The sequence below is a fragment of the Camponotus vicinus genome, unplaced genomic scaffold, assembly GCF_025532165.1.
Source record: "Camponotus vicinus isolate PSW18456_S1 unplaced genomic scaffold, iyCamVici1.0 SCAF_7, whole genome shotgun sequence".
Taxonomy (NCBI): domain Eukaryota; kingdom Metazoa; phylum Arthropoda; class Insecta; order Hymenoptera; family Formicidae; genus Camponotus; species Camponotus vicinus.
The window spans coordinates 9,682,156-9,693,256 of NW_028141979.1; the positions used below are offsets into that span (position 1 = coordinate 9,682,156).

Below are 11,101 nucleotides of genomic sequence, written 5' to 3' on the forward strand. Positions count from 1 at the left end.
TATTAATTTTCTATTTAATATATTTTCACAATAGGAGGGAGAGGAAGAAAAAGAGAGAAAGAAAGATATAAATTATAATTATCAGGAGTATGTCATAATATTTATTTTGGATATTTCTCTCTTTTAGAAATTTCCCTCTCCGTCCTTCAAGGTCTGTCTTTTTTTTTCTTCCGTCCGTGATTAGAATCTATCAGATTAGAATCTCTCACGATCAAGTATAATTTCTAGGGCGTTTAAACCTTACTATAAAATTACGCCAATCGCCAATTATTGCACAAGTGTAGCTATTCTTTAAAAACACCGCATAATTGCGTAATCCAAAGTACAATAAAACGATTCTGCGAAGCAATTTATCATTTAGATAATTAAATTCGGTAAATGAGCACACACATATTTCTTCTTCGTACGCTCTGCGCACATTTCTATTCATATTCCCCTTTGTTTATTCGCCGAAAAAGAAGACGAGTTATTGAAATTATCACAACATCGAAACAAATTACGAGGCGTTGATTGCGCTAAAAAAAAAAAAAAACACGATAAGCGACGACGATTGTGCCTACAATGAATGTTGTTACGTAATAATAATGTTATACACTTTTCACACGTATAGAAAGTCTATTTATGAACGGTATTTCCAATTGTTCCGCAAATGCTTTTTATTATCGATCCAACATCGATCGTATATCTCTCTGTATGTACGTATATTATGATGTAAGGAGACCATGACGATGTCGATTATTACGCATTGCCGATTTATAATAATATATATATACGCGATGATAATTATTATATATATATAAATAATGTTATATAATTAATATATATAAAGTATAGTGGAGACGATGTGGAGAAAGAGACGATGATAATGATATAATGTAATGTTACAGAAAGTAATATATTGTGATTCTACAACGTTACATCTCTCTTCATTTTTTGCCCTGTTCAATTTTTCGATTCTCTTTGTTTATTAAGACCATAATCGATCATAATTAAAACGTTGATACAAAAGCACAATATTATAAAGCCTTGGTGAAAAAAAGTCTCAGAATTTCTTAGAAAATTTTAGAAATTTTTCACAATTTAAATTTATGAAGAATTCTAACAAAAACATATTAGATGCATTCTCAGGTTCTTTAATATTATTTTGAAAAATTATAGAATAAAAAATTTCAAAATATTCAACATTTATGTATTTAAGAAATTCTTTAACAAAATTCGTTTACTTCATATTTTTTACATTCATATAAATATATAAGAAATTCTAACAAAATTCATTTGTAAAAATGTGAAATATGTTCATTTCTTTTTTAAAGATTTTTGAAAAGTGTGTAAATTCGTACAGAAAATTTTAAAATTGTCTCAGAAAGTTTTAGAGAATGTTTATAGAAAATCTGAAAATTTTTATGAGATATTCTGTAAATAATTTTCACCAGGGTACAACTGACAATTAATAATTATTACGTGGATATAGAATTCAAAAAAATAAAAATAATAAATATTTATAATATCTATAATCTTCTCTATATATAAAAATGAATGTTTGTTTGTTTGTTCCTTATGCATTCCTAAACCGATCATCCGATTGCGATGAAACTTTGATATGTTGTTGTGCGCATGCCCGCGAAGGTTTCTGACTTAGTACAACAATTCTCCAATAGGTGGCGCGCGCGTCGTTTATACAAATCAGTGCAATTCATAAATGTAGAATCGCTACAAGTTTGCGGATTAAATTTGGAAAATCCATGTTTCTCACATGGACAGCTGTATGTGGCCACCTCACGCGTCGGGAAACCTTCCGATTTAATCGTTTACGCACCAGACGGAAAAACAAAAAATATTGTATATCCAAGAGCACTTCAATAAAAAAAAATGAGCACAGAATTGTTATAACGAGTTCTCTTTAAATTCGATTTTTGTAGGCGTAGCAGCGCGCGCAGGGTACAGCTAGTACATTATAAAAAGATCTTTAACAAATATATAAAATATAAAAATTAAATCACTTGTCTAATAGTTTCTAAAAATATATTGTAATCTAAATTACTTAATTAATTCTGAAAGTTCTAAAATGTATTGTAATTGTATCTTTGAGCAAAAGTATTTTACGGTGATTTTATATCAATTACAATATTTTTAATTGATATTGTCAAAATGCAGAATATGAAAGAGGAACAAAAATATGTTATTTGCGAATATAAAATTGTAAAAATTGATTGCTATAAGTTTTAAATTGTGCAACATTGTTATATGTTGTTATATACAAGGTGTCCTATACCACCCATACACCCCTTTTCTTTCAAAAACTAAGCATTTTAGAGAAAAACGTTTTCGACAAAAATTGTATGGTTTTGAGGGGAACATAAGATGGTGTCATTGGTTTGACCTTGGATGGCATCGTTAAGGTGAGGTCAAGGACACCTTTAATTTCTTAAATGGAACCACCTATTTTTTATTGCATATTCTTATAGCTTATGTCGAGAGCTTTCCAAAACACTATAATAAAGTATTTTTTCATCAAGTACTTTTCGAGTTATAAGGCTTGAAATAATTTCTTAATTTTACATAAACCATAAAATATCTAGTAAAATATTCATTTTTCGATTATCTTACCTTAATACTTCTATGTACAAAATAATGAGAGAAATCAATTGGTGTAAAGAAAACACAAAATTGTTTCGAAAAAAAAAATATAATTTGCAATTAACAATTACATTTTTTTTTCGAAACAATTATGTGTTTTCTTTACACCAATTGATTTCTCTCATTATTTTGTACATAAAAGTATTAAGGTAAGATAATCGAAAAATGAATATTTTACTAGATATTTTATGGTTTATGTAAAATTAAGAAATTATTTCGAGCCTTATAACTGGAAAAGTACTTGATGAAAAAATACTTTATTATAGTGTTTTGGAAAGCTCTCGACATAAGCTATAAGAATATGCAATAAAAAATAGGTGGTTCCATTTAGGAAATTAAAGGTGTCCTTGACCTCACCTTAATGATGCCATCCAAGGTCAAACCAATGACACCATCTTATGTTCCCCTCAAAACCATACAATTTTTGTCGAAAACGTTTTTCTCTAAAATGCTTAGTTTTTGAAAGAAAAGGGGTGTACGGGTAGTCTAGGACACCCTGTATATTTTAAAAGGATTTGATCACTTATAATATAGTATATTACTCTTTACACTAAAAGAAAAGGGGACCGTTATATATAAAGTTAATTCTCTGCTTAGATAACGTAATACAACTTTTGGCACCAATGTATAAATAGCAAATGTGATCAAATAAGTTACTATTATATATTATGTATTATAATATATATATATATATATATATATATATATATATATATATATTTAATCTCATATAAAACTTATTACAAACAAAGAGTTCACAAGATATATAATAAGCAGTAAATGCTTTATATATCTGCAGAGCAATTTGAAATGGACATATAATAAATATAATCTGCCGATCGTTTACTATGGCCGGTATTCATAGTCCGTTCTTATATTTAAGATCGTCTTAAGAACCCATTCAACCAATCAAATAGCTGCAATGCGGTCATTAATTGGTTGAATGGGTTCTTAAGACGATCTTAAATAAGAATATAAGAACGGACTATGAATACCGGCCTATAACGATTTAAATGTGTTCGTAACCATCGATAATGTCAACTTAATTGGATGACAAGTGCAAGTATAGCTAACATGCTTCAATTTTGTGCCTTTTGCTGATGGCTTTATTAAAAAGTATGATTTTTTTTAATTAAAATGTGACAAAACAAATGCTTTATATATGTTACAAATTATTTCATTATCGATATTAATTCTTGTTGAATTTAATATGTATATTTATATATAAAAAGTACGATCGTGAACGTGGAGACACTAATCGTACATGGATATGTTTTACGGTTGTCATATGTTTAACGGTCATCAAGACGTGCTTTTAGAATTGCTGAAACTTCGTAATCTATTTCTTAAGAAATTTGTATCTGCGAATGAATGACACATTTTATACATAGATATACATATTTTACTATCATTTTTTATACATTATAAAAAGATCTTTAACAAATATATAAAATATGAAAATTAAATTGCTTTTCTAGCAATTTTTAAAAGTGTATTGTAATTCTAAATTACTTAATTAATTCTAAAAATTCTAAAAAGTATTGTAATTGTACTTTTGAGCAAAAGTATTTTATGATGATTTTATTATTAATTCAATCAGATTGCATATATATATAAAAATTGTAAATAAAATTAAAATTTTTATTTTTAAATTATATAGAAATAAAATTTGTCTGTATCATGTGTTAATCTTGGATTCTCCTAATTTGTAAAAGAAAATTGTCACATAAATACATCTTAGAAGTTATAATATTGCAATTACAATATTTTTAATTAATATTGTCGAAATAAGAATATAAAAGAGGAACAAGAATATGTTATTTGTGAACATAAAATTGTAAAAATTGATTACTACAAGTTTTAAATTGCGCAACATTGTTACATGTTGTATATATTTGTAACAAATTTGATCACTTATGATATATTACTCTTTACTTACTCACTAAAAGAAAAGAGGCCTATTATATATAAAGTTTTATATATAAATTCTCTGCTTAGGCAATATAATACAATCTTTGGCACCAATGTATAAATAGTGCAAATGTGATCAAATAAGTTACTATTATATATATTATATATATATACTCCTGAACAAAATTAATGCATAATTTTTTTTTCATTTTTTCTTTAAAAGCTGATATTTAAATTTTAAAGAAAAAGTGAAAAAAAATTATGCGTTAATTTTGTCCAGGAGTATATATATATATATATATATATATATATATATATATATATATATATATATATATAATCTCATATAAAACTTATCACAAACAAAGAATTCACAAAATATATATTTAACTTCTTTTAATATTTATGTGGAACTTGTTATTTCAGATATTCTTTGTAAGATTACCTTTGCGACATTAACTCTAGCACCTTTTGAATCATAATCGTTGTAGTAAATTAATTCGCACAAGTTTCTCGTAGTTGGTTCGCGTTCCAAAATTTCTCGCAGCTTCTTATAAAACATCATAGTAATCTCGTTTTTGTATCGCTTGTATACAATAGATTCTGGATGACTGTGCTGTTGCACTTCGTAGAATGTCAGCAATGATGTTGCACCTTCCGCTACTACATATACTGGACTAGCACCAGAGTCTCTTCCATTAGGATATATCTTGTAAGCGTTGCTACGATATGTTCTTCCTATTATACCAGCTCGGTCGCGTTTCTCCTCTTCCAATTCGTGCGCACTCTCCATCCACTGGTCCGACATCTCCTTTAAGTGTGGCGAGATATATCCTGACGATGGTATCACGATAAACAGCTTGTGCACTGGGAAAGTTACTTCGTGCTTGTTTTCGTAGTTTTCAATCTTTTCGATAATGCCCTTGCTATCGGAGGTGCCGCGATTCGGTAGGATAAATTGGAGGTAACCGTAGAAACTGTAGGCCATACCCGTGCCACAATCCAGACCTTTCATGACGTCGAGATCGAGCAGCGGTCCTCTCTTCCACTCGGCCAGATCCATTATCCTCAGCAAGTAGAAGGAGAATATCATTGACGGCACGCAGATGTAGGGACCGAAATCCCATACGTGATTCAACGGGCATCCCCGAACGATCATCGTCGACGCGATAAGGAATAAAAACACGCCGATGATAACGACCACTGCGGACGTGGTGTTCAGAGCAAAGTAATGACTGATGATGGATGAGAAACTTTGTCCAGACCGCGGATCCATGTTCGTCAATGAAATGACCGTCTGATACAGACGCAGCATTACGTCACAAAGTAGAAAAATCACGAGGAATACGGACGTAGCGAGGCACGTCGCTATCAACGACATCATCATCCCGTCTTTCGTCGCTTTGTACACAACGGGGATGGCGAAAATGACGACGAGGATGAGACTGTGCGTCAGATAAGTCTTCAATTTACGATCGCGCGGTGAATACCTTTCGCTTTCCATTCTAACAGATCGTTCCTGTTTATAGGTCACCACCGATCGCCGGGTTTTTTTGCGCACGTAAATTTGAACCTGTTTCTTCTTCTTCTTTTTCTGTTTTGGCACTGGGCAATATTATTTTTCGCCCATGCTGCCAGATATCTTCTTTATTTCGAAATTAAATTGATTCAACCAGCGTTTGAGTGGTCCAATTATATTTGCACTTCAGTCTTGTGAAGGAAGGATAAAAGAGGATTTATGATCTTGACAATAGGATATTTCAGGATCTCAAAAATGTCATAAGGAGGAGGCGCATCCAGGGCCACGGTCTTATATACAGGTCTGGAAACTCAGGCGTTTGGGATGGGCCTCTTATTGAAGACGTTTTTAATTTACTTAGCGGCCGTTGGAGTCGTTGCGATAGGTTTTCCCAACATGGCGGTCTTTCCCATGTGTCGGGTGGGGGAAGTGACAGAGATAGCACTAGTAATATATAAATAATAATATAATATAAATGAATTTTCAGGTTTTTTAATATTATTTTGAAAAATTATAGAATAAAAAATCTCAAAATATTCAACATTTATGTATTTAAGAAATTCCTTAACAAAATTCGTTTACTTCATATTTTTTACATTCATATAAATATACAAGAAATTCTAACAAAATTCATTTGTAAAAATATGAAATATGTTCATTTCTTTTTTAAAGATTTTTGAAAAGTGTGTAAATTCGTACAGAAAATTTTAAAATTGTCTTAGAAAGTTTTAGAGAATGTTTATAGAAAATCTGAAAATTTTTATGAGATATTCTGTAAATAATTTTCACCAGGGTACAACTGACAATTAATAATTATTACGTGGATATAGAATTCAAAAAAGTAAAAATAATAAATATTTATAATATCTATAATAATATATAAATAATAATATAATATAAATTTTTTCTTCTCTTAAATAGAAATATAAATAAATATAAATCTAGAACAACAAATATAAATATTGTTGTATGCACGGGTCGATCTCGATATGCATCGAAGCGCACAATACAACCATTCGAGATTCACAAACCATGTCATTCTCTCACGCCCCAACAAATAATGGAGCACTGATTAAAAAGGAGAATGGTAACTTTGTTAATGTAATACAATTCGAATCCGAATGTGAGAAGCAGAACTGTCTTAAACACAATCACATTTGATAGCTGCTTCGAATCTAATGTATTTGTCGTTGTTTTACAAATAAAACCCTTAATAACGCGCTCAGAAACGATCTCTCAGAGACAGGCATAGCTTTGATACAGGAATGAGATCCAGAAACGCAACAATACGTATAGATTTAAAAATCAATGGAGAATGGAACTATTATTTGTGAGATATAGAATTAGTGAAAAAATTATTATTAGTGAAAAAATATTGAAATCTTGATAATTTTCACGTTTCGGAAATAAACTTTCGCGAAATACTTATATTTGAAAAAAAAATATTTGTTTCTTTTAACATATATAATATTAATTTAATATAATATTATTATTTAATATAATATTAATATAATATTAATATTTAATGTAATATTAATATAATATTAATTTAATATTATGCTATAATATTTAATACTTTATGATTATTTCAATATATTTGATATATAAGTACGAAATCAAAAGTAATGCATCATCCTCAAAAAATATAAAAAAACGCGCAAATAAATGATATGGTTTTTTTTTACTTTTTTCCATTAGTTATCTTAGTTGCTCGTGTTCATGGAATATGTGTTTATTATTTGTTCTTAACTGTTACTATTAACTAGTTAATATACAATTATTATAATACTGTTTTTAATTATTATAATAAATTATTATAATACAAATACATAATTTTCGTTAATATAATCGTATAAAATGACGGTATTGTCATCCCGAGAAAAAAATGGATTTATGTAATTATATAAGATCATATATAATTGGCCATATAAAATTTCATCGGAAATAATATAATAATATACGAAAATTGGCGCGATACAATCATATATTTATATAATCATATATGACTAGATCTCATTATCAGATGTAAATCTATATTATCGGTTATGAAAAGATCTGAAAATATATGTTGTATTATATGTCATATATAATAATATTTGAAATTTGGCATAATATGATCTTATCTTTATGTGATCATATTTAGCTAGATGTAATTATATATGAAAACAGATCTGGTCGAATATAATCATATAAATATAAAATCATATGGCACCAATTTTCGGACATTATTATATGTAATCATATAAAATTATGCATATTTATATCTGAATATATTACACCCATTTTTTTTCGGGATATTATATAAATGATATGTCATCATAGATAATTTTGTAGATAATTGTACTATCGTCAAAATAGTCTATCTATAATTAATTCCTTATACATATTTAATACCATGTTGTATTAATACAATGTATTAATACGACATGTTATTAAATATGTATAAGGAATTAAACATATTGGTGATGTATACGTCAATCAATATACGTCAGACAATCATCGTGGATAATTTTGTACATCATAAATAATTGTACCGTCGTCAAAATATAGTCTATCTATAAATAATCCCTTATACATACTTAATAGTATGTCGTATCTCAAACATATTGGTAATGTATACGTCAGACAGTCAATGTACTCTAATGTATGCAACAATACATGATAATTTTTGATGTCGTCAAAAAGCCGATTGACATATCTATGGTTTTGTATTCTACGCGACGGTGCCTTTTTTGCTACATTAGATCACTAGACCGGCGCGTAGACGGTACTGCTTTTCGCGCCGCTAGCACACACTTAGAGTGAGGAAAACGGAACTGACATCTGGACTCTAATAATTATATATAGGTAAAATGTTTTACTTCTTCAAATTTTACTTAAAAAAAAAATAAAAATATAAAAATTATTTTTCTATTTTTATTATATTTCCTATACATATATTCCCCACACGGAAAAATTTATCTAATAGATATCTAATAAATGTCTAAATGTTTATATGAGGTCCATACCCTCTATAGGTAACTAGTAAATGTATTTATATCGTTTACATATCTTTATACGCTAAATAGCTACCAGAGAGACTAGACGTACACATGTTATCCACATATCTACATTTACACACAAAAAATACGGGCCACTAAATTTTAGCACAATTTTTTAACATCCTTCAATAACAATAAATCAGCGAAAAATCATCGTATTAAGGTGAAACAAAACTCAAATTAAAGCTTGAACATTTTTCTTTTTAAATCAAAAACCAAATTTGAGTTACAGAAAATATTTTACAAAATGACGGATGTTGAAGATAGACTTCGAGAAATGAGAAACAAATTTTTTTTTTAACTGTTGCATTGTTCAGGAGAATCGGTTTCCTTTTTGACGGAAAAATTATTTTAAACGTTTCTTGTGTAAAAAAGGTAATATTAATAATTGCATAAATTTTTTTGAAATTTAACATATAAAAAATATTTCAGATGAATATGCATATTTTTATAATAACAGATTATTTATTAAGTCAATTTATTAAGTCAATTTTTAAGACAAACATGCAAAAATATTATTTATTATAAGAGTTTTTAAGTTTTAATCTCTAAATATTTAAATACTATCATCGAGTTAAGTCAATCAAGTATTAAAATTCTATTAAAGTAAAACCGATTTATAAAAAAAAGAACATTTTCTATATTAATATGATATTTTTTTCACAATCCGTGCAAAAAGAAAGGATAAAAATCAACTGTTTTAATTTCTCTAATAATAAACTCAATGTTCAATATATTAATTGTCTACGACGTAATCTTGCCTCCTTCGTTACGTCTTGAACGTACGTTCCACTCTTATTATTCGCGAATTATCTGCTGAAGCATATTGATGCGCATTGCTTGCATGAATTAATTTACAATAGTGATTTTAGATTTTAAATCCGAATCTGCGTGTACTTTTTACTTTGAATGTTATATCATCATCACGATGTTTACTTTTCACACACTCAGATATTGCCGTGAAATAAAGTTTAATATCCTGTATCCAATATTTATCTCTTCTAGCACTAACACATTACTAGCGTCTTTTTAACATTTAGCAAAAAGAAAACGAGTGCAGATGCTATGGCGCTTGCCAGGTAAACATTCACCCGCCAATCGTGAAGTCGAGCGCCTACCTGTTTAAAACGCTATCGTTTTTATTTTTTTTAATTTCGACTTGAAACTTTAAGGAAATATTCTTAAGATATTATAGTATTATACAGGGTTTACCAAAAGTGTGGAAACCCCTTAATATTTAGAAAAATACGCATTTAAAAAAAAATGTTTCATACTAAAGTTATAGGGTTTTATGTGGCGCATTACACAGCAACATTATTATGACCTCGAATAGCGTTGTCAAGGTTATGTGAAGGTCACCTCCAACTTTTTAAATGGGACACCCTATATGCTTTTGCATATTCTTGTAGCTTATCTCGAGAGCTTTCCAAAACACTATAATTAAGTTAGTTTTCATTAAGTACTTTCCGAGTTATGAGGCTTGAAATCATTTCTTAATTTTACATAAACCATAAAATATCTTGTAAAATATTCATTTTTCGATTATCTTACCTTAATACTTTTATGTACAAAATAATGAGAGAAATCAATTGGTGTAAAGAAAAAACATAGTTGTTTTTAAAAAAAAAAATGTAATTGTTAATTGCAAATTACATATTTTTTCTTAAAAATAACTATGTTTTTTCTTTACACCAATTGATTCCTCTCATTATTTTGTACATAAAAGTATTAAGGTAAGATAATCGAAAAATGAATACCTTGCTAGATATTTTATGGTTTATGTAAAATTAAGAAATGATTTCAATCCTTATAACTCGGAAAGTACTTAATGAAAACTAACTTAATTATAGTGTTTTGGAAAGCTCTCGAGATAAGCTACAAGAATATGCAAAAGCATATAGGGTGTCCCATTTAAAAAGTTGGAGGTGACCTTCACATAACCTTGACAACGCTATTTGAGGTCATGATAATGTTGCTGTGTAATGCGCCACAT

At 28.6% G+C, this 11,101-nt stretch overlaps 1 protein-coding gene across 1 annotated transcript; it reads right to left on the reverse strand.

Moving 5' to 3' along the window:
- Nucleotides 1-4,869: 4,869 nt before the first annotated feature.
- On the reverse strand, nucleotides 4,870-6,296 carry LOC145974621 (stimulator of interferon genes protein homolog). The gene has a single exon (XM_083104583.1). The coding sequence runs from the start codon at nucleotides 6,050-6,052 to the stop codon at nucleotides 4,952-4,954; it is 1,101 nt and encodes a 366-aa protein (XP_082960709.1). The 5' UTR covers nucleotides 6,053-6,296; the 3' UTR covers nucleotides 4,870-4,951.
- Between the last annotated feature and the right edge of the window lie 4,805 nt (nucleotides 6,297-11,101).

Coding starts and splice junctions, on each gene's coding strand:
- LOC145974621 (XM_083104583.1), bottom strand. CDS start 6,052: ATGGAAAGCGAAAGGTATTCACCGCGCGATCGTAAATTGAAGACTTAT.